At 39.2% G+C, this 25,523-nt stretch overlaps 1 protein-coding gene across 2 annotated transcripts; it reads right to left on the minus strand.

Moving 5' to 3' along the window:
- Nucleotides 1–9,796: 9,796 nt before the first annotated feature.
- On the minus strand, nt 9,797–18,736 carry LOC144700965 (glutamate receptor 2.2-like). 2 transcript variants are annotated; one of them, XM_078572585.1, is made up of 9 exons: nt 18,433–18,736; nt 16,481–17,811; nt 15,540–15,849; nt 14,716–15,122; nt 14,239–14,636; nt 13,922–14,077; nt 13,605–13,760; nt 13,288–13,443; nt 9,797–10,232 (listed from the first exon to the last, which is right to left on the minus strand). In XM_078572585.1, exons 1-9 carry the CDS (start codon nt 18,710–18,712, stop codon nt 10,100–10,102), a joined length of 3,327 nt encoding a protein of 1,108 aa, XP_078428711.1. In that variant the 5' UTR covers nt 18,713–18,736; the 3' UTR covers nt 9,797–10,099. The 2 variants fall into 2 exon arrangements, with proteins under 2 accessions (XP_078428711.1, XP_078428710.1); XM_078572584.1 differs by having other exon boundaries at nt 16,481–17,814.
- Between the last annotated feature and the right edge of the window lie 6,787 nt (nt 18,737–25,523).

Below are 25,523 nucleotides of genomic sequence, written 5' to 3' on the forward strand. Positions count from 1 at the left end.
TCATCATCATCTCATTCTCATTACCATCTTCCATAATCTCAACCAACCATAGCCAAATCCAATATTGACCTCGATCTTGACCTTGTCACCGTCATTTCATATAAAACCCTAAACCCCAGACCCTCTGTTATCCTCTGATCCATCCAACAACCACCCATCCATTATACTACCCCATCCACTGGTTAGACCATAGCCATTTCTTCTTCCACCATTGGATTTCACCATCATCCATCCACATCCACTCACATCCATTCACCCATTTAATCATCCTATTGTATCATTCATCTTTTATGTCCAGCATCGCTTCACATCATCATCTATCTCACAATCCCATTTTCATTTGACAAATCTACATCCTCCTACCTAGGCATAGCATCCTTATAATATACAAAAGTATCACCCTCTCACCACATTGGATTCATCACATTATGATCCCCCATTTACTCCTTTCATCCCTCTTGAACCATCATTTAAAGCATATTTGAACTCTGATATCCATTCCATGTGGAGACAACCCTTGGTCATCACTAACCAATTAAATTATTTTCTGCCTTAAGGTTTATAATTAATTTTTATTGATAAAATCAAATACTAATGACAAATTAACACCCTAAATTTTGCTTCATCACCCTTACATTTCTGAAGTCAATGGACACTTTCTCAATGAATGAAATACTCTTTCCCCTTGGAGAGCACACAATTTAGTGTTGTTGCCAATGAGTTGTACTGATGAGGATATGCTAAATACTTCTAGCTTAGGTAAAGACCAGAGAATGATAAATGGCTCAAAAAAAGGTGATGATAAGCCTATCACTATGAGAAAAGCATGACCGTAAATCTAAAGAAGGACAAAGGGGAAAAGATATCACAATGAATCATAAATAAGATGATAGACAAATTTGGGAGACAAGCATATCGCTAGTAATACAAGGGCAGATCTAGAGATGTATTATTGTAGGGAATAAAAGCACATGGTGATGATTATATGTCCTATTGGATATGTAGGTTTTGAAGATAGCGTTTAAGTGGATCAAAACAAAGGGACTTTGTGCTGACTTCAACATGTAACATTTGTAACCTTGCACTTTTGTCACTCCCGCTTAAACACTAACACATTCGCTACAAAATGTCAAAATTAATGAACGGTAATAGGCACTCAGAGTAGGATCATTTATCCATCAGAAGAACTGGACATGTTCATGTACTAGTTTCAATCTTTCTTATCATCCATACCCATTGAATTTCAAGCTCTGACTCAGTCCACTAGAGATCCTTACCATTTTGTATCTCTCATTCATGATGCATGCATGTAGAGTTGGTATCCCTTTTAAGAGCTTGTGAGACACTCGAAGAGTTTAAATTCTAAGTTCACGCTCTCTGGATGAATCATTGAATGACTTTCTTCAGATCAGGATATCATTATCTTTCATTTTCGAAAAACATTTCTCCACCTAATTGCGATACTTGAAGAAAAAATTAATTATACATATAATGTGAATTTCACGTCACTTGGAAACAAAAAATATGCATAAACCCCCCCATTTATTACAATATTAAATAAACATATTATCAACGTGTAACTTCAAGGGTAGTCCTTTTTCTCTTTGTGCATCTTTTGTTTATAGTTGTGTCTCCTGAGCACAACACATGCCTATGTGAGTTGATTGTATGCAAGCACTATTATACAACTACAGACTGAACAAAATATGAAATGAAAACAAGTAACATTGAGTGACAAGTTATTTATTAAGAAAATGTGAAAAATAAATGTTTGGAAAATAAATATAAATAAATCTTCTTTCATCGATTTTACAAACCTATATTGTAAGGTTTTTTAGGGTTATCTTATTCCAACTTGAGATCGTTAAGATATCTGTTTAAAAAAAAAGTCCTGTGGTAAAATAAAAATTTAGGAATATCAAAAACCAACTCGTGAGATATTCTCTACTGCATTGGAGATCATCATTGCATACGGCATGAAAAAAATTTGGTATTCATCTAAATATAATTATATTTACCACAATTTGTAAATATTTTTTAATTTCAATTGAGTTTTGGGGCCAATGCGGAAAACGAAATTCAGTAGTATTGAGACTGAATATAGAATACATCAAATATGTAGGCCATATGTGTATAATGAACTGATCACTGGTGATGACATATGGAAAAAAAGGTGATGACATATGGAAAAATATTCCATTAATGTACAAAGATAAACTAGAAAGAAACTTTTTAATTATCGAGAATCAGATTGTCAGATGCTATGATACGTATCTTTCATTTTTGTTGAATTTGGCCAACCAATTCTACGAAATGTCATTTAAATATTTGCTTTTTGCTGAAAAACTGTAATAAATAAAGGAAGTAAACTGGATAGATCTCCCCCACATTTTCAGGTAATAGTGTGTCAAAACAATGATCTGAATGAATTCTATTAAGTATTTTACATTCTTTACGAAATATTGAGGGTCTATCATTGAAAACTCTGTGATTCACAATTCCATTGTTAAAAAATGTTCATTTCTTCCATATTTTTATCCTTTGTTAAATCAGTATTAAGAATTAGATTATCGTTCATACATCCGAAGGCTTTGTCATCACAGTTGTGCATGCATGAATGAAATTAAACTCCCTCTCCTCCTTATGATCAAATGATTCTTTAATATTTTAGGTAATAATCACATGATTCTCAGAATTCATACAGTTTTTATTTTTTAAATAAAAGCGAATAAAATGTGAAAATTATTTTAATCATCTTTAGAGCTACTCAAATTATATCCTTTATTATATAAGTTTCTTTATCTGAAAATGTATGAATATGGGCCATGTTTTCTTCAAATTCTTATTGATTTTTTCATGAACATAAAAATATTATGCTCAGAATATTCAGTTATCTTAAAAAAACCTCAGTTATTCATTCAAGACATTTTATGTCAAACCAAAATGACATAATTAGATGTTTTTTTTAAAAAAATCATGATTATTTTATTTATTCTATAAAAATGTCATGTTTAAAAAATTATCTTTAACAGTATATGTTATTGAATTATGATTTAAAATATCAGAATGAAGAGTTCTTGGAAAAGAAATATGTTTTTTACAATGTTATGGATGTGGATTTTTCTTAATTGTTTCTTTTACACGAAGTTCATTCTGGTGGTCCTCATCTTCTGCAACTTCATCATTTAAAATTTTCATATAAAGGGAAGATAAATATTGTGGCGGCTTTACCATAAGCACAACGTCAATGAAATCTCTGTTTCTTCATAAATTGAAGACAATAAAGTTGATCGATGTGCTTCAACATGGGAGGGCTGATGAGAATATAAAGAATCTGAGTTGACGTTCACCTTGACTGGTGACTCCAAGGCACATGTTTTTTTTTTAGTCATCCACGTGGTTGATAAGAGAATCAATGACTCCTCGTTTTCAATTCAAATTATCCAAGCAAAAGTGGTTGAGGAGTCAATAGTTAAAAAAGAGTAAAATGATCCGAAATTCCAATAGCTAAAATAACTCACTTACATCGTTGAAAGGGAAGATTTTATATCTTCTTAACCATCCTTATACTCTGATCCATAATTATCTTCATTACTGGCATTATGTTATCATCAAATTTTTTATTTGTTAAAGATACATGCAGAATGGTGTATCTAGATTAAGTTGGAAGTAAGAATTCTATGATCTACGCTTAAATGCATCTAGGGTTAGGAAAAAAGTTCACTCATTCGCAAACATGCCACTGAACAAACACGAACGCGAATGGTAAAACTGGAAACGAACATGTTCTCAAACAGTTGGCGAACAGATGAACCGTTTGCGAACATGTTAGCTTCCCAAGGCTCATTGGACAAGTATGCCGGTGCTTCCATATTCCCACCAGGTGATCTCCCCATCCCCTTTAGGCCCTTTCCAACACCCCCCCCCCGCTCCGGCGGCTCCCTCTCTAGTAGACGGCAGTTTTTCTCAACGGCGCTCCCTTCTTCGACGGCTCCTTTCTTCTCCCTCTCCCTCAAGATCCCTTCTCTCCCTGCATCATCCCCAACTCTCCCTTATCCCCTTCTTTCCTTCCCCCCCAAACCCCCCTACCCCTTCTCCCTCTCCCTTCACCTCCCTTCTCCCCTTCCATCATTCCCAACTCCTCTCTCTTCCTTCTCCCCCTCTCCCTCCCCAGCCCGACCCCTGTCTGCCCCTTTCTCTCTCCATCCAGCTCCCTTCTCCCCCTCCATTGTCCCCAACTCCCCCCCCTCCCTGCTCCCTTCTCCCTCCCCCGCCCGACCCCCGTCTGCTAGTTTCTCTCTCCATCCAGCTCCCTTCTCCCCCTCCATTGTCCCCAACTCCTCCCTCTCCCTTCCCCCCTCCTCCCTCCCCCGCTAGACCCCACCTACCGCTTCTCCCTTGCCCTCGAGGTCACCCCTGCCTACCACTTCTCCCTCTCCCTCAAGCTCCCTTCTCCTCCTCCACCGTCCCCAACTTCTCCCTCTCCCCTCTCCCCTTCTCCCTCCCCCGCCAGACCCCTGCCTACCTGTTGTCCCTCTCCCTTCAGCTCCCTTATCCCCCTCTATCGTCCCCAACTTCTCCCTCCCCGGCGAGACACCCTCCTGTCCCTTCTTCCTCTCCCTCAAGGTCCCTTCTCCCCCTCCATGGTCCCCAACTCCGGCAAGGCATTCCCTGCACCTCTTATTTCATTCTTTCCTTCGACAAGCCCCTATCAGCAGCTCTTGGTCTACATTCAGACCCTTTGGCAAGGCATTCCCTTCGGCTAGCTACAAGAAGGTACTTGATTGCGGATATGTTTTGATTCTAATCTATTGTATTTCTTCGTTTTGCTATTTGTTTGTTGTTCTGATTATGGTGCATATTCCAAATGATATGATTATTTATGTATTGGTAGACTATAACGAATGGTCATATGCAGCAACATCTACATTTTTGATCTTTCAGTTGTGTGCGTGTAACAAGTGGTCGTATCTAAAATCTCTTTTAAATATGTCTATATATATCAATGTACGTGTCTATGAACAGTTGCATAATGATAATGAGTTCCTAAAGGAGACGTCTTGGAAAGGCTTATCCTCTATGAACATTGACGAAGCTCAGGCGGGCAGCAATTCAAATCAGATAGATGCAAATGTTAAAATGTCACAAGGTTGTAACGGTAGACGAGAGTCATGCTTTTAGATGTGTCTTTATATTTCCATGTAGGTGCCTATGAACAATTGCATAATGATAATGAGTTCTTAAAGGAGACGTCTTGGAAAGGCTCATCCTCTATGAATGTTGATAAAGTTCAGACTGGCAGGAATTCAAATCAGATGGATGCAAATGTTGAAATGGCACAAGACCGTAACTGCATATGGATGCATGAATACTTTGGTAACCTCGTAGAGAAAGCGTCATGGGTGAGAATCAGAGGCCATGCAATGTTTTGAAGAGTTCAACCCAAACCAGTATGAATGTATTATGTGCAAGGAGAACAACCCTCCAAGAATTACAACTATTGAGAGAAACAAAGACGGGAGGACAACTATGTGGTGGAGGTACTTGCAAAAAAGCCATAAGGAGCTACATAATCGGTTGAAATGTAAACAAGTCCCAAGGTCAAATGAGGAGTCCAGTTCTAGAGGTCAACTATCTATTGTTGGAATCTTGGGTTCGCAGATAGGGTAGAATACCTTCTTATTAAGTATCACATTTGAGAGAAAATAGGAGATGCTCACCAGATTTATATGTATCACTGACCAAGGGTGGACCATCGTTGACAATAAAAATTTCGAAGAGGTATTGCTTTACTTAGCACAACATAAGATTAGAATACCATGCTCGAAGACCATTCGTGAATACGTGAAGGCCTTCTTCAACTGAGAGAAACAAAGGCTGGTATGCTCACTATCAAATGTTAAAAGTGTTTGCTTAACATTAGATGTATGGACAAGTGAAAATATGACTCCCTTATTGAGACTCATTGTCCATTGGGTTGCACACGATTGGAGACTGGAAGAACGTGTCTTGGCGGTAAAGAAAAATGATGGTCCTCATAGTGGGAGTTACCTCGCACAAAGTTTCGTAAAGGTGTTGGTCAACTTTGGCCTCAGGAATAAAGTGACTGCTATTATGACGTGCAACCCAAGTAACAATAGATTGATGATTACACCATTGACAATGTAGTAAGAAAAGTGAACCCCAACTTCAATCGAAATTGGCACATGCCTTGTATGGCAAATGTCATAAACCTCGTAGTGCATGATGGGTTGAAGGCACTAGGAATTCCACCACCACTTACACCCAGCGAGGTAATGGGGCTAGTGGATGGGGAGTTTCAGGTGATGCCAGATGTGGTCGGAGATGTTGTTTGGTTGGGTATTGGGACAAATCTCAGATATCTAATAAATGTCGAACATTGTCGTTGATGATGTCCAACAAATAAATTCCCTACATTGATGTAACTAAGTGAAGTGATGAAGTCTAGGTAGACGTAGGTGCGGGCCTCGACTCCTGGGGTTCGCCGAGCTCCGAGATCCGGGGCGGGCAACCAATGATGGTGATGGTGACCTTCTTACCCTTTTCAGAGTGACAATGGTGACTATGGTGTCGAATGAAATACTTACTTTGGTGCTCGCACGTAATGTATGGGATCAGCTTCTACCTCGAAAATCACTCGTAACGTAGATTTCTCGATATATGAACTCTCACCTAATTCTAACTTGAGCGTGGTGGAGTACAACCAAAAATATAATGTAAGACGTCATATAACTTACGAGCAAGGGGATCAACATGCCTTGTTGGCGGTTCGTTTATTGTTGGCATCTTCATTGATGCACGGGCCAGTGTGGGCAGGACAGTGGAGGCGTGCCGGTGGTGGCACGGCGCTGCTCAACTAGGCGGCGATGGCGTGACACTAGACAAGTAGTCAGTGGAGTCAAAGGCAAGGAGGGTGAAAGGTAGTGACACGGCTACTCAAGCAAACAGCTGGTTTCAGTGAGCGTGACCTCAATGATGAGTCAACACGAGTTGAGACTGAGAACAATTGCGAGCGGCATCCGGCAGCACTATGATTAGGTGCAGATCCATTCAACATCTGGCCTGTAGCAAGGCCGCATTGTTGCTTAGCAAGTGGAACACCATCAAACAGAGTATCGATCGACTGAGCAGGTGATGTGTATTCCAAACAAGACTAGATGCAGCGTCGGCGCAGACACCCTTGGCAGTGGTTCAATTGTGGCAGCACAAAGGAATGTGCATGCGTGATGCTGCTCATGTGGTCACGGCGGTGATTCTTTGAGAACACCTTGATTGACAGTGCACAAAGGCATGCGCTGCGAAGCAACTCGACCAGGCGATCAGGCGACAATGCTCTCAATTGTACAACAAATGCGCGACGGTTGCGCTGACACAGGCATCCGTCATATGTGACATGTGACCCGGTGGGGTCGACAAATACCGATAGGGACTGAGCGATATAGAGGCATACACGGGGTTGACACGGTCCGCCGATTTAGGTCTGCATGGCAAGCTCAAGCAGAGGCCTGGGGTGTCTCGCGAGCATGTGTATGGCAAGATTGCCCGATGGTGCAGTCATCGCAGATGCACAAGTGACTCACGGAGCACCACATAATGGAGGGCTGTGACGTCCGACAGGCAGCTGTCGTCAACGCGGGTGCACCACAACCGGTGACGTCGCGCGATTGCTTTTGTTGTGAGCATCAAGTCGACAACATGTGCACTGTAGCGCTGCACGGGTTGAACGGAAGAGTGCATCATGGACCACGATACACCTTGTCTTTGGGGGGGGGGGGGAGGGTTAAAAGACACTAAGGGTAGGTCACCGGCAACCCACAGGCAATGTCAGAAGCAGACGGACAATACTCCTCCCTCCTCTTTCTTCCTATTTCCCTTCCTCCTTTTCCCTTATTCTTGATGAGATCAGCAAGAAACAAAAAGTGCTTCCTTTAGGATAAAAACTGGTCTGAGTGGGGCTAGGGCTCTATTGTGACCCTTATATTGGGGCACAATGGTCCTTACTAAGGGCAGGGGAGCCCTTACTAAGAGGAGGGGGGGGTTCTTGTACATAGGACCCCACTTTATACAAAATTAATATGGATTCATGACACTTACTTGACGACAGAAATGCGACAAACAAAAACATGATGTGACACATGGATACTGCCACGACGAAAACAAACAAACGAATACGATAAAATGACAAATAAACAAGCACGTGCCGAAGAAAATCAAAACCTTCGAATGCCTATACGTGCTTTCATCTGGGGTATTAAATTAGGGTATTTTCAGTGTCGCCTTGGCATGCCATTCGGGCTGGATACAAACCGGCGGGTGGTTGATGACGATGATGGTGGCTCTGATGACATCTTCGATGGAGTAAGGTGGCACGCTCCGTCACGAAGAAGTACGAAGGTGATGGGTTGGGTGATCTGCCTCATTGGGAGACTGGTTTGATGAGTGTATCAAATTGTTGCAGCCATTCATTCTTTGGATGATAGACGGAGGAGCTATGTCCAATGATGTATGCAATTAAAGATGCCTAACAGGAGAAAATTGGTGTTGGATGTGAAGACTTGATGGAAGTCCACACATGAAATGTTGCAAGTTGCATATCAGAATAGAAAAGTGTTGTACAAGATGGCTATCTTTCAGATGGAGAGCACAGTGTAGAAAAACTTTGTGATTGATGACCATGAGTGGAAAATGGTGGCACACTTTGCTCAAATTTTAAAGCCTTCTGTGAAGCGCCAGATATTGTTTGCAGCTCTAAACATGTGACAATGGCAACAGTTTTACCATTGCTCCATGTCCTTGATGAACACCTTCGTGAACAGATTGATGCCGTAGACCAAGGATGCTCTTTCCCAAATGGTGTTGTCCTCACGGTGGAATAACGGGCGTCCATCTAAATCACATGTGGAACCATGAGAGCAAAATTGTCCAAGTATGAGGCTTACGTTTGGGGAAATACTGCTTTCTCGGTTACATCAGTTGTAGACCCACATGTTAAACTAGACTCCATTGTTCTAGAGGATCGTGAAACCTTGGTGGCATTTATGTAAAGACTTTTGAACGATGTCAGTGAGGAGGAAGTTCCAAATTTGAGGGATAACGACAACGTTGGAAGGATGGAGTGGGTCGACAGAAATGTATGGATTATGACGAGGAAGCCGAGATGGATGAGAGCTACATACCATCCATTGAGATGAGGCTTGCATAGGTGTTCCCATGACAAGAATATGTCACTCTATCAGTGGACAATGAGTTACAAATTTACCCACAAATGTCTCATGTGACGACAGATGCTCTCTTATGGTCGCAAGGGGACGGTTGCAAGCGATTCCATAGGCTTTCAGTTTTGGCATGAGATTTTCTTCCTGTTTAGGTGTCCATTGCACCAATCGAATGCTTCTTCTCCACACGACGTGGAATTTGCACGCATAAACGTTCACGGCTTTCGGCGGAAAAAATATCAGTACTGATGACTCTAAAATGTTGGTTGAGGCAACAACATACAAAGAGCAACATAGCAGAGTCATTGCCTTAGATTGAAGAGGTCAAATTAGTGGAAGAAAACTCAGATGAAGAAACTATAGAGGAAAGATGGTAGTCTGAAATCTCCAAGTACATATCATTCTTATCATGCATTTTTTTATTTCTTTGTAGTACAAGAAGGAACACATCGATTATTTACTTTTCCTCCTCTATTGGCACTGTAAGGGTTTTGTTGTGGAATAAATATCATCAAAAGGCGTTTTAAAATTTTTGGTATACACAACATTTGGATGGCATCGGCTTAAAAAATAATTCATTCTGAATGTTTTTTGACTACCTTGGAACATTATTTCTCCCAGACATTGTGTGTGAATTGTAGAAAAACAGGGACCATGGATAAAAATGCACCCAATTTCCAAGGCTCACTCAATGGTGATGGCATCGTCGACAGGATAGAGGAAGTAGGAGGCCAACAAAGGCGCATTCCATGGCAGAGTGTACAACTTCTACAACGGACACTAGCAAAGCAACCCCGAGACTCTACTGTTGTCATCATCAGTTCAGACTCCGAACTAGATGGTGATAACAACGTCAAAGGCATTTACGATGCCAATAGAGGAGATGCCGAGTCATTCTCTGCAGTCCAAAACATATTAATTGGGTTGAGTACCAAGCGCATCCTTACAGAGATCCTTTCTCTCACGCTTCCAGACTTCATGTTTGAGCCCCACACCCTGCAAGACATGGAAGAGAAGTTGTAAACACTAAATAGAATGACAGCATATTTTGAGAGTGTCACAACTTCACTCCAACAATGATTTCTTCTGCAAGAGTTATGTCAGTCTCGTCACCTCTCAAGAACTTCTCGAATTAACTCGTAGGGGCAGTAACGAATGGCTCATCAAGTAATCCACTCTTTTAATGTTTTTGAAACTCCGTTGCTAGAACAGTCTTTCGAGCTTTGAAATTTGGCAAATGAATGCATGTCTCATATTTTGAACTCTAATAATCTTTGTACTGACTGAATAATTAAGTATATATTAATGCTTGTGGACTTTAGATTTAATTATATGTCTACATATTACATTACTACTTTTCAAAACATTTTCCATCTATCTGTTACTTCCAAGAAAGATAACTACAAAGCATCTAGTGATTTCACATCTACTAATTATTTGCATGAAATAATGATCTAGTGACTAACGTGAAAAAAATTACCTATTGTTGAAAATCATAAAACCATACACAAGCTTAAAAAAATTTCACTATGTTGATTATTTTCATGAAAGATTACTGGCATTATTCATATTCCTGTAATGAAATGTAATAATCAGTTAGACCATAAAATTTAAAGTGATAATTTTATTTCAAATTTGGTGTCGCTTTAAGTTTGGTCATCTACCTTAAAATTTAATATAAAGATAGACCACAAAATGAAAAGTGATATTCAGTTACACCAATTATAATGCACTGTTAAATACCTAATTACTTTCGTTTTTTTACAGAAAAATTAAAGTTTCCAAATTCACATCTCGTTCATGTCCGTTCATGAATGAACATGAATGAACCTAACCCGAATGTGAACACAATTTTCCTCATGATCTTTCGACAACAAAAAGTGTTCCTTTGACAACAGACAACAAACTCCCCGTCCCTAAATGCAACCCTACATTCTTGTTTGAAAATTTTCCTTAGTTTTTCCTTGTTATCCATCATGCTGAATCTGGTTTACATACATTACAGTCACCTCAGTCACATCCCCAAATATTTAGTCTAGAGCTAATGCGACAAATTAGATTCTGATTCGTCCTAAACTTTTTCATTTGAATATCTAGCTATCTTCCACAATAAGGCCACGCATAAAAACTAAGTATCAAAACCTGCATTATTTATGGATGATAAATATTTTATTATGATATCCATATTGAACATATCCTCCCAAGAATTTTAAATTTATTGAAATATATCAAATAATCAGATGATTAAAAAGTACATAAAATCTATGTTCCTCATTTGATGCAATCTATGTGCCACATTATATTAAAATGAATAATAAATTTACTACATCAATGACACCTGCTTCTCAGAAATTCCGCCTATTGCCAACCTAGAAGCTAAGTTAAAATATGTTGTTTTTCGACATCTGTTAAAGAAAAATAAGTATTATTTTTGTGCTATGTTTAAAATTGAAGTAATGGTCGAATCAATGGGATTCATGTATGCAGAGAGTAAAGTGAGGTTAAAATATATTTTAGATTTTTCAAAGGTATTTTTATTTATTTCAAGATCCAAATATTGTTTTATTTTTAAGTTGAATAAGAAAAACAGAGAGTTGAATATTCTACTTACTTAAATATTTTTAAATAATTTTGAAGTCTCAACCAAACATTTTTTAATTTAATATTTTCTACGGATCTCATAATATTTTTAAAGATTTTTTGCAATGTTTAGAATTTTATACAATGAGCTAATAATGGAACACCATAAAAATATCTATCCAAATGTTCACATCCCTTATATTCAAGGTAGTCACCAGGTTGTAGGTTCTTGGGCTGATGAGAAGTATCATATTCCATCTATCTTAATTTATCATCCTTGTAATAAGCTTATCATATTAATATTAATAACTATTTTATCGAATAAAATTGCTACTATAAATAGAAAATAAAACTAGTTGATATGATATGAATATTGTATTATTAATGGATGATGATGGTCAAGGGTAATTTTCTAGTATTTAATAATACATGATTAAAATAAGATTCATATAGATATGTAGAAGTTTATAAGTGGTACATGGGTATTTTACAAATATTTATGTTGATTAGGATCTAGCAATGCAAAGAGTAATACTAAGTTATATATGAACAAACATAAAAATTTTAGCTCATATTTAACTATTATGTTTTTTTAAAGGCTATTTCAGATATATATTTTTGAAAGAATAAATGCTTCAAATGAATATTGAAGAAAAATAAACAGTTTACAACAGCGTTTTATACTGCAAGGTTAATGGAATATGAATATTTTTGTGCAATCTTGAGGAATTGTTCAAACTTAAGTGACTTTTCAATATATGCACCCATAATATACATGGTTTGGATGTACTGCAGGAGTTTTTAATTTAATTTTCGGATGAGGTAAATATTGAAAATGTAAGAGGAAACAACACAAACTCCAGAACAAAAACTAAATTAATATTAATAATAGGAAAAGTCCATAACTCATTGTTGATTCATTTTATGCCTAACGATCTAACAGGTAATCATGTAAAAGTAACAAGAAAACAAGATAGCTTGCTTATGCGGGGATGATGTAATATGCATAAAATCAATGCCATGATGGATTGATTCCATTGGCATAATGCATAAAGTAAAAATATGGCATGAAAACACTTATAGTTTCGGCTGTCATGCTTAGGTATAGATGAGATTGATGATAAACCACCTAACTTGTTTTTAATTTAAGTCAATGAAACAAATAGATATGTGATTTTCTGAAAACTGCATAACTTAAGTTTTTACATTATAATTTGGGTTAGAAATGTTCATCAATCAGATCGATAAACTCAATACATTGCACTAAACACACAAAGTCGATGAGACTCGTCCGAAAAGTATTACAGTAAACCGGGGATTCACAAAGGAAATGTCTTACTTTTTCAAGATCCAATAATAGTGTCAAAAGTGCATAATTCTGATATACAGGCTCTAAGACATTGCAAATGGAATTTCTAAAATTTAGGAAATAGGCCGAAGAAATTAACCAGTTGGCCATTCTTTTTCTTACCTGGTTTGTGAAATTTCCATGGGAGAAATCTGTGGGCTCTGCGGGTTTATTGGGTTATCACCTCTTAAGGTATTGCCTGGAGTTTCTTGTTGGTGGGAACTTCCAGATAAAGGTTCTTCATGTTCTTGAACTGGAGATGCCATCTGGTCAAACGGCCTTGCACATTCACAAAGGAAATGTTTTACTTTTTCAAGATCCAATAATAGTGTCAAAAGTGCATAATTCTGATATACAGGCTCTAAGACGTTGCAAATGGAATTTCTAAAATTTAGGAAATAGGCCAAAGACGTTAACCGGTTGGCCATTCTTTTTCTTACCTTGTTTGTGAAATTTCCATGGGAGAAATCTGTGGGCTCTGCGGGTTTATTGGGTTATCACCTCTTAAGGTATTGCCTGGAGTTTCTTGAACTTGAGAACTTCCAGATAAAGGTTCTTCATGTTCTTGAACTGGAGATGCCATCTGGTCAAACGGTCTTGCACATTCACAAAGGAAATATCTTACTTTTTCAAGATCCAATAATAGTGACAAAAGTGCATAATTCTGATATACAGGCTCTAAGACGTTGGAAATGGAATTTCTAAAATTTAGGAAATAGGCCAAAGACGTTAACCGGTTGGCCATTCTTTTTCTTACCTGGTTTGTGAAATTTCAATGGGAGAAATCTGTTGGGTCTGCGGGTTTATTGGGTTATCACCTCTTAAGGTATTGCCTGGAGTTTCTTGAACTTGAGAACTTCCAGATAAAAGTTCTTCATGTTCTTGAACTGGAGATGCCATCTGGTCAAACGGCCTTGCACATTCACAAAGGAAATGTCTTACTTTTTCAAGATCCAATAATGGTGACAAAAGTGCATAATTCTGATATACAGGATCTAAGACGTTGCAAATGGAATTTCTAAAATTTAGGAAATAGGCCAAAGAAATTAACCGGTTGGCCATTCCTTTTCTTACCTGGTTTGTGAAATTTGCATGGGAGAAATCTGTTGGGTCTGCGGGTTTATTGGGTTATCACCTCTTAAGGTATTGCCTGGAGTTTCTTGAACTGGAGATGCCATCTTGTCAAACAGCCTAGCCCATTCCATCAATCCCTTTGTCGTACCACGGTTGGATAAAAAGAATCTTCCCAAACAAAAGGCAAAACACGCCGTGGACACGCCTGCCGTGATCCAGAATAGCGCCTCGAAGCTCTTGAGTGGGAGGCCGTCGGAACTGAATGGGCTAGCATCAGCGTCACAGGAACCCTGAGTATTAAACCACATCTTCCGAATCTTGGCCATTTCATCTCCCTCTGCAAGGGACAGTATCGCCGATGACACATAGCCCAGAATAGGAGAGCCCTTTGGGAAGACCTACAACATTTAAAAACTAAGATCTAGGCAGAGCACAAATCAGACCATCATTATCGGAAAACATGAAGAGGGGACTCACAAATCCAAACCCGTCTGCTTTAAAGATAGGTCCTGCCGTCGTGTATCCGGAGCAATACTTAGCAAAAAATATCTTGAGGTTCGGTTGCTCATCAAAAATGGCGGCCACTCCCCCATTCCTTGTACCTTTTGAGAGTGCGTCAGCGTATTCATCAGGGTTCTCGTATGGAATGATTTTATTTTTATCAAACCCAAGCTTTTCAATGGCGGTGCAAATGAATGCGCCTTGTGGACACCCTACTTTTTCCCCAGCGTTCAAGAGCTGGCTAACGCTAGTGTATGCAGGTTCCAACTTCTTGATGGTGAGCGCTGCGGATAAACTTGCAGTGAAGCTTGACTGAAGGATGAAGGCGACGAAGATCCACACAACGACCGTCAACCTAGAGAAGTTGCTCTCCATTTTATCCCCTGCACTCGTGGTAAAATCACAGCATTTTAGCCCTATGAAAGCATTAAAGGTTTGATAAATCAAACGAACTGTCTTCTCGTACTTTTCTCTCTACGTTTCTCCTTGAATAAAAAAATTTAATGCGAAACAATATGTTTGAAACCATATCTAGCACCAGATAAACGGGTTCGACTTATTCATAGAAGTAGATAGGATGAAGTTCTTGAAAAAAATACATAGAAGAATAAATAAATAAATTCACCAAAATTTCTATCATCTGGAGGACATGAAGAAAACATCATCAGGGAACGCATATCCTGCAGAAAATAAACAATCTGACAAATCTTCCACGTCGAATTACGAAGTTAACCGTTCTTCGGAAAACACTCGAAATTCGAATCAAACTATATAAGACAAAAGAGTGTGACGAACAGTACTGTGTGCGAAAGCGATCGTCGATAATGTGAAGTAGAGGCTCCGGCCGACGCTCTGCCGTGTGGGGCCTCTGTACGCGGGGTTGGTATGGCGCTCTATCTCCCACACAACGAAACCAGTTAAGAGGAGGAAACCAAAGCTAGCAATCCAGAGATGGGGCTCGAAAGGTTTCAAAAAGACCCATTTGATTGTCCCTTCGTCTTGTTCTAGAACAATCATCGTCCATCCAGACTCTGTGTAAGGTAAAGTGAAATCTACCTTCTCCGCTCTTTCACTCAAGATTGTCACATCGCCGACGACGGCGTCGTATGCCTGTACAGAGGAATTTTCAGATCTTTGTAATTTTGAATGTTATTTTTTTAGTATCAGAATATGTACTACTTTGATTTACAATACTTCAAGAGACAATAGGGAGAAGAATATCAACAAAAAGAGTGGAGAGAAGTGAAGATGACGATTATTATAATGATGGGGATGATGATTGTCATAATGATGTTCAGTGATTGACAAGAAGGTGATTATGATTGTCATAATGATGTTCAACGAAACCTCATGTCCCCGACCAAAGCATCTAATTCCTTCATTTAGGACAATTCAGATCTGGATAACTTTTTTTTGACATCAGATCTGAAAGGTGTGATACTTTCATCTTGATTTTGAAGGGGAGCCACAACAATAAGAGTGAATGAAGATAAATGAGAGTGTGATTATTATGATGATGGCGGTGAAAAAGTGCTTAAGTGAAATTGAGATAAAATTTTCAGAAAAATAAAGAGCGAAAGAAACATTACAATGAATTGAGAAGAGAGTGTAACGAACTATGAATTGAGAAAGAACAAGAAGAAGATGGACGACAAGAGTAATAATAATAGGATGTTGATGATGATGACGATGCCTGTAATTTAATGAGACTTATTCAAATTTACAAAATATGAAAAGAAACCTTTATGGCGACTTGGTTGACGAGTTCATTGTAATCTCCGGCGCTCATGTGTGTTGCGTTTTCAAAGGGAACGTACTCGTAGGGAACACTGTAGGGCATGATCTCCATGACAGCGTCGAATATGTTTATAGAGAAGCCAGTAATCCTGGTGGGATTCCCATCATTGTCGCGTTCCACCTTCACAAACTCATCAAACCCCGTCTTTACGGGCACACCTATCTTCATCATCTTACCACTCATCGGTGCAACCCACGCTTTGGGGGCAGACGTCTTCCGCCCAGGCCAAAGGATAGGCAATTTATCTGTACTGTTCAACTGGATTAGTTTTCCGTTTGAACTTGTATTTCGAAAGAATCCCTGCTCTGTCCACTGACCCACCTCCTTCACTGCTCCATCTTTCACATTAATGATCTGAAAAGCTGACGCCTGGATTTCCCCATTCACCAATTGAAACTTCCCCGCGAGCCCATGGAAGCTAGTCTGCTTGATCGAGTTCAGAAGCTTACTCCTCGAGAGCGATCTATGCAGAACACCAAGTTCACTCGAGTTGACCCCTGGGCGGACACTTTCGAGCCCTAGGCTTGACCTGGCCAGGTTCTCCACCGCGGTGGCCAAGGCCCAGAGAGTGTCGTAAGCTCGCAAATTGGAAATCGAGGGATAAACGTTTTTCTTTTCCCCCTTCGCTTCTTGAACCCTTAACTTCCACCTCTGCGCAAAGTTTTTATATCTTTTTCCAGAGCGATTTATCATAGGCCTCACTCCAAGCACACCGTTCATGCCTTCAACACTGGCCCCATCCATGGTTTCCAGCACGTTTGCGATGCCGTCCGTGAGAATCCACACATACCCTTTGTCCATCATCCAGAGCTCTTTCGCAATGCGGAGAATGCGAGTGCCGAGGGTCGAGGTCGCGTGCAGGATGAACACCCGGGTAGACCCATCTTTCAGCTTGTAGAGCTGCACTCTGATCTGATCGTCAGTGGCAGAGCTGGTGATTACGCTGCGGTAAGGGATACGTCCCCTGTTCTCTTCAACGATATCCGAGATGTAGGGGACGATACCAGACCCATAGCGTGAGTCCTCGTAAATGGGTACCACCTCTCTCCACCCATAGAGTTTGATAATGTCCGCGATGCATCGGACCTGCGAGGAATCGTTCAGCGTCGTCCTCACGAAGTAGGGCAGTTGAGAGGGCGAGATAGAAGGGCTCGTCGCGGTGAAGGAGATCATCGGCATCTTTTTCTCGCATCCCAGAGTCGCCATGAACTCCGCCTGAGATGTTGTCCATTGGCCGATGATTGCAACCGCATGCTCCTTTCTCATCAGGTCAACTGCTGCGATAATCAAAGTAGAAGAATTAATTGATAAGTTTTTGGATCTAGGTTGGTTAAATAAGTTAAATTTGAATCTTTCTGTCTAGTTTTCCGCCAACTCTATTTCTAAAGATATGCAGTTAAGGTTCTCCGGTTAGTTTATCTTTGTCTATCAATTAATCCGTCCGTCTATCTATCTATCTTGCTTTTTTCAGTGAACATTGATTGTCTCGCAGGTGCCATTCATTTGGCTCAGAATATTACATATTAGATATGCAATGATATTCAGAAATCACGTGGTCTACCCCCTTTTCAATCATTTTTCAGGTGGTGTTTTGTCGACGATTTTACAAAATAAACAACCTTTCCTACTCGCTCCAGTCAGCACGAGCAACTATGGAGTTTTTCAGTATCCACTCTGGCAGGCCGAGTGGATTATCCAACTATATGTTGAGTTTTATTTGTCTATACACGGATCAATCATCTATCTATCCTCTCCTAATTGAAAGTCAATGCACGAAACTGAACAGTCGTTAGGGTTATTTCGAAAGCAAGAAAGTAATGAACGTTATTTCTGAGAATCACAAAAGGTCGACCCAGAATTTGGTCTGCCAAGAAACGTTAGATCTGTAGCCTTACCTTGAAAATATGCTTCAACAACGTCCCCCTTCGAGTCTCTCGTATCAAGTTCAAGCCTCGTGAAGAAATGGCGACGGGAGGAGTAAAAGTCCTCCATCGCCAAGGAAAGGCTGGCCCGGGTCATGTTGCCGATCATTTTTTTGAAGTCGAGAACAACGCCCACAGGAACAAGCACCGGCTCTCCATCGGCCATCGTCAAGCTCACCGTTGCCTCATTAAAAACACAAAAAACCAGGACGAACACGGCGACGAGAGCTGAACCAGGTCTTCCCTTCTTCATTGTGACTGCGTAACAGCGAGCTCAGAAAAAAGATTTATATATCGATTTCGAGTGAGATATATTGTTGGCCCCCACATATTTTGTCGGAGAAATCTACTCCTTTAAACTGCGATCGAAGAAGGGGAGACCAGTCAACAAAATGATTCATGTTCACACGGTTTTATACTTTTCTACGCAGAAGCTGCTAAGAAGTTGCTCTGGAAATCTTTCGCAATCTTCATCATTGCTCAGGAATCCAGCAATAGTCAATATTCACATATATCCGATTCTAGTTTAGCAAGATATCACATCACATTCGAAAAATACTAACAGACTTATTATTACCTTCTCACCTTTTTCCTCAATTTCTGCGGTTTCATGGTTTTTTTTTCCTGTTACTTGCGGCAAGCAAATAGCAATAAAATGTGGCTTTCAAATTTAATAATCGCTGAAGGACGGAAAGGCACTATGAACATATGCACGTGTGGGAGTCATAGGGACATGCAGAGAGCATCAGTATTTACCTCAGTGTATTTACAGTCGATTAAATTCTTTTTGGACGGGTTTCCAACTAAAATCTGTATCTCTCAGTATTTTATTTTTCGCATGTGACAACTTGTCCCGTCAAGGATCTTACCGTATTGGAATTTACTGTTCATGATGGCTCTCATAAATAAGCTCATCGGAGTTCAACATTAAGACAAAGATTCGACTGTGTTTTTGGTGTTCTTTAGCAGGTTGCTATCCATCCAGCGTATGTCGCGTTTTCTGGGGTGTTCCTTCAAGGTTCTGAATCGGAATGTTGTCTGAAATTAGGCAACTGGATTCTCGCTTCACTAAAGTACAGAATTATGGAACCGGAAAAAGAATTGGACTAGCATATTCCATCGGCCTCCCCTTTCCCTGTCTGTGATAATTCCATCTTCTAATAAGGCCTTCACATTTTTTGGGTTCAGAATTACACGTCATTTGACTGATAAATGTAAAAACATTGTCATAATATGATCGGGGTTTCCTCGGACAATGCTAGACAAAGGAAATAAAATTTCAAACAACAAAGGAAATAAAATCCATAACTTGGGTATTGTTTGGCTTTTACCTTTGACAGTACAGCTTCGTGCTATTTTTCAAGAGGATTCGTATCCGATAATAGGTTCATTCTCTCTCTCTCTCTCTCTTTCTCGATCTCTCTCGCTCTCTCTCTCCTCTCTATCATTCAGAAAACAAGTTATGGAGAGTAACAGGGAACGATACCTCTCGGTCTCCCTTCCTCTATCTCTCACCCTCTCTCTCTCTCTCTGTCTCTCTCTCCTCTCTATCACTCTGAAAACAAGTTATGGACAGTAACAGGGAAAGAGACCTCTCGGTCTCCCTTCCTCTCTCTCTCTCTCTCTCTCTCTCTCTCTTTCTCTTTCTCTATCTCTAAAAGCGGATTATGCAGAGTACGAAAATTTAGAACCCGCATTAACGACATCTAAGCTTCCATGGAAGATATTATTCCTCGATTGGTATACCATCGATTCTCAACTCTATATCTCTCTCTCCCTCCCTCTCCTCCTTTGTCTCTCTTTTCCCCTCTATGCTTTCTCTCCGAAGGCGGATTATGGAGAGTAAAAATTTTGAAGCGCACATAAATGAGATCTGTAACTTCCATGAAGGATATTCTTCGCCTTTTACCTTCTACGAAATAGATTTGTGTGTTTTTGAGATATATTCGTGTTTTCGCATAAGAGGTTAATCTTCCCCTTTCTCGATTGATATACGGATTCTCCACCAGCACCCCCCCCAGAACGCCATTATTTTCCCAAGGAAAGCAAAATCCATATCAACGATGAAAGCTAGGCATTGTTTGTTAGAGGCTCACTGTGGAGAATCTACTGAACATATTATTCCTCCAACTGTATGGGACCATGAGGGGTCCAAACTTGGCTTCAAGCACCCTGTTAACCTGAAATGCACGGCAAAGACCTCCATGTGGGGTCCAAATTTGACTTCGAGCATCATTTTAACCTGTAATGGATGGCAAAGACCTCCAAAAGGGATCGGATAGATGGAGGAGGCAATCATCTTTCGTGCTCTTAGGTCCCATATTTCTCATAATTCTGTGATGTATGGTATCTCTCTCTATCTCTGTCTCCCTCTATGCCACTCGACGAATGGGGGAAGCTTCCGCTTGAGTTGTACTCCCGTCGGGTCAATAGATATTCCTCTTTCTTTGTCTCACTCTATCAAATCTCCAACTAAACGTGTGGTCTACGATAGAAGGGATCTTCAGTGAAGCTTATTTATTTCCGTGAGTTCTTGTACAGATATAGCAATCATCTAATAGAGCACCAATGACATTTCAATCCTGATGTTGTGATCATAATGAACGCACAAAATTTCTTGATTTTATTTACTATTTCGCTTCTGTCTGCCCATGCCTCGGCGATGGATTTCAACGTGGGCGTAGTGTTTGATTTCTACACACTTCATGGGAAGATGTGCCATGCGAGCATATCCTTGGCGATTAAGGATTTCTACAGCTCCAGAGTTGCTCATAATGCGAGGCTTGTCCTACACTATCGAGACTCGTAGGAAGATGATATCCAAGTTGCCAAAGCAGGCACTTCGATTTTTCTGAAGGGAAAGTAATCTATTCTAGTTGAATTTTTGGAGAACAAGCGGTTTGGTTCTCCTTGTCCTGGATTCCACATCCAGAAACTCATTCATTAGTTTACACGTCATAGTTTTTTTTTTATTTTCCGTGCGTAAAGCTTTTGGCGATCCCATAATCGTTGTGAGGAATTGATTTGTGGATATAAAGTCTTCTGGAAGCTTCTAGATGCTACTAGAATATTTAGAGTCTTCAAGATTATTATAATCCCTCTGAGTATCAAATAGTAAGAAGTGAGCGGTGTGAACTATGTCCTTGTCAATGATTGCATAATGAGAAATTAGATCACTGGTTTGCACATTACACTTTTCTGTTGCGAATAAAATGTTGTCCTGGTTTCAAGATCATGTAGGATTCAAGACTACATGAAGATTAAAAACCAAATTTTATTTCCATATTTTTGAAGGATCGGAAACGTTGACTCCTATTGACAGATTTACTCGTTTTCATTTTCTTTTGTTTTAAGAAATGTTCTTTTATGATTCCATAGCAGGTTGCATTCAAATCTTCAGAAAGATTAAACACCGATATTAGAGCGTTTTAATTTCTCACCTGGATAAGCATTTGATAGAGAGACGCTCTTTTAATTAGGACGCCATTTCCGTTTTCTCCGTTCCGATAAAAAATTATCCAAATATCAAGTTGCATTTAAATCTACATGAATATTCGAAACTAGGACGCAAGAAGTTAATGTTTGTCCTTATTAAGGATTCAAAACCTAGTACCTTATTCACTGTACAATACTTAATCGTTATAATGTGTTCTGTGAACTCTTCTTTATTTGGATAAGATGAATTGTCGAAAGTGTCAAACCCCCATCCCTATAATTCAGGATCGTGGGGCTTGACTTGGTACATCCTAGAAAGTAGGATGACCTAGCACGTCCTTGAGAATAGGATCGTGCCTACTTTCTAGGATAGTACCTAGTTTTTTGGGGGCATTTAGGCCTTGGGCTGTGCCTATAAAAGGTCCCCATTTCCTCTGATACCATTACCCCAAACATCCCTTGATGTATTCTTCTTTTCTCTCTTTGAGTCGAGTAGAGTTTCTTGAAAGTTCTTTTGAACTAGAAATCTCCTCCTCTTCCTCTCTCTCTCACTCTTGGAATTGGTGCTCTCTTGACGGTGACGACGCGGGGACGTGACGAGGCTAACGACTACGCCTCGGTGTTTCTCCTTGTATCGTCTTGGGATCTTCCTCGACATCTTCTGCAGTTTTTCACGTCCATGTAAGCTTCCGAAGTGTTTGCAGAAAACATGAATTCAAATCTACACGAAGATTGGATTCTCTCATCAAGCAAGCAAGTCTATGAAGCTCTTCCACTGGTTTATACGGGATCATTAGTTTCTATTCCGCATGAGATAAATCATGATCCAAAGATCATGTTATACTTGGATCTCCATGACGATGAAACAGTGAGAAGTAAGAATTTCCATTTCGTCCCGTAGTAAGGACTGCATACATAAAAAATCATTTACTGGCTTACAAGCTATTATTCTTCTCTTATCTAGGAACATTCGTTTGAAGGCATCAAAATCACAATGGGTTCAAATCATCATGAATATCAAACACAAAGAAGGGGGTTCAATTTTCTTCATGATATGGAGAAGCGCTTTTGTTGATTTACTCCTTATATTTTGTTTGTTGAGCATAAAACAATCATCATCCCAAGATCACGTTGCATTAAAAAAGGATGAATATTAAAAAGTAGTAAGAAAGAATGTCATATTCATTTGCACATGATCATGATTTTCTGTTTTCAGAAACAATGTTTCATTATTTCAATATCATATTACATTAACAGCCAAATGAAGATCAAACACCAAGAATGAAGCACTTTGATTTCTATCCTACTTAAATTTTCAAGGATTGAAGTTCATGGTATTGTGTACTATTATCCATTTTAAAGCATAAAACTTAAATGATCCAAAGATCATGTTTGCATTTAAACCTACGTGAAGATCAAACACTGAGAAGAATGAAGTAGGTTTTAATTCTGAGTGTGGATTACTTCCAAAGAGCTCACTTACTTGTTGATATGTTATCATTTTTATGTTGTGATCGCAACTCTATCAAAAGTCTGAAAAAATAATGCATTTAAATCAACTCTAAGGCCAAGCCCCGAGAATAAAGCACTTTAATTTTCGTTAACAATTTCAGTTTTTTCTATTCTTAGAAGAAGGTAAATCATGATTTTAAAATCATGTTGCATTCAAATTTACATGAAGATTCAAGGGTGAGAAGCAATCGATTCGATTTGTCCCCTTATAAGGGATTGGATACCGAGAATCTGTTTCAGTCATTTCCTGTTCGGCATAGAAAGAAATTATGATCTTAAGAAAGGGTGCATTCTCACCTACACAAAGACGACTTACCCAGAAGGAAGAATTCAAATTTCTTTTCTCACTAACGGTTGCATGGCTAGAAGGTGACTCACCGGATTACATCATAATATTATTTTTCTTTGATAACTACAATTTCACGATTCCAGTACGATGTGCATTAAAATCAACATGAATAATAAACAATAAGAAGCTACTGCTTTGAATTCTTTGTTATAGATTCCATACCGAGAAACCTTTTCACTGGTTTGCATATGATCATTTTTCAATTATGAGAAGAATACTTTCATGATTCCAAAATCATGTTGCATCAAATCCACATAAAGATCATACACTGAGATGCAAGCTGTTTGACTTCACACATTATTATCGGTTTCATGTGATCACTTTATAATGTTTTGCATAAATATTTTGCAACCAAATCCACATGAAGATAAAACATTCAGAAGAAATAATTTTGATTTCTATTCAGAGCATGGACAGCGTACCTAGAAACCTATTTACTGGTTCACACGTTATCTTTTTCTTTTGTAGTTTGATAATAATACTTTCATGATTACAAATTATGTAGCTTTCAAATTCACAGTGTCAGACATTGAGAAGTAAGCCATCCATATCTCTCATCATTGAAGATTCCTACCCACAAGCTCTTACACTGGTTTATATATTTTTCCTGTTCTTAGAACATTTATTTAATGATCCGAGATAATTTTATCTTAAATCCAGATAAAGATCAATGACTGAAAGGCAAGTGGTTTGCTTTATTTCCTCATTATGGATTGCATACCTGGAACATCTTTTGTTTTAAAGGCTATCATTTTTTCCAGTTTGTACGACAATTCCTTAATGATCCCGCAGGATTGCATATCCTGAAACATTTTTACTGGTTACAGGTTGTCATATCTTCTTAATTCATAAAAATCTTTTATGATGCCAATATCACATCTCATTCAAATCACAAAAATGACCAACACTTATAAGCATTTCTCTCCTCATTAAGGATTTTGCACCTAGAAGCTTTTTCACTGGTTTACACACTATAATTTCTTTGGTTATACTTTAAAAAGTTCTTCAATTGTCCTTCAATATTGGATAGTGCTGGGCACACAATTGCAAAAGCGTACTTGGACGTGAACCAGTACAGAAGATGTCAAGATTTGATATTTTCTAGGATGTACCAAGTCAACCCACGATCCCAAATTATAGGGATGGGAGATTTGATATTTTCAACAATCTCCACCATGGAAAACTTCCCATCCCATGCACATGTCACTCCATCATCCTACTCTCTAGGATGTACCAAGTCAACCCACGATCCCAAATTATAGGGATGGGAGATTTGATATTTTCAACAATCTCCACCATGGAAAACTTCCCATCCCATGCACATGTCACTCCATCATCTTCTAGGTGCTCTATCTTCATCGAGGTACCTTCAATGTGAAGTATGTGCAAACACTAATGGAACTTCTCCATCTTTACCACTTTTGTTAACATATCTGTGGCATTCTCCTCCGTGTGTACCTTTCGAAGAACAATCTCTCCCGAATTCAGCAACTCCCGGATCATGTGATACCGCACATCAATGTGTTTTGAACGCGCATGGTACACCTGATTCTTCGCCAAGCATATATAACTTTGACTGTCACACAATAAAAGAACCTTCCCTTCGAGGATACCAAGCTCCTTCATCGATCCTTTCAACCACAAGGCCTTCTTTGCTGCTTCACTAGCTGCCATGTAGTTCACCTCGGTTGTAGATAATGCGACAATAGGTTGCAATGTTGACTTCCAGCTCACAGGTCCTCCAACAACCATGAACACATATATTGTC

Source organism: Wolffia australiana, chromosome 3 (assembly GCF_029677425.1).
Source record: "Wolffia australiana isolate 7733 chromosome 3, ASM2967742v1".
Classification (NCBI taxonomy): domain Eukaryota; kingdom Viridiplantae; phylum Streptophyta; class Magnoliopsida; order Alismatales; family Araceae; genus Wolffia; species Wolffia australiana.

Coding starts and splice junctions, on each gene's coding strand:
- LOC144700965 (XM_078572584.1), bottom strand. CDS start 18,712: ATGAAGAAGGGAAGACCTGGTTCAGCTCTCGTCGCCGTGTTCGTCCTG. Junction 14,637..14,715: donor AAGCAGACGGGTTTGGATTT/GTGAGTCCCCTC, acceptor TAAATGTTGTAG/GTCTTCCCAAAGGGCTCTCC. Junction 14,078..14,238: donor ATGCAAATTTCACAAACCAG/GTAAGAAAAGGA, acceptor TGAATGTGCAAG/GCCGTTTGACCAGATGGCAT.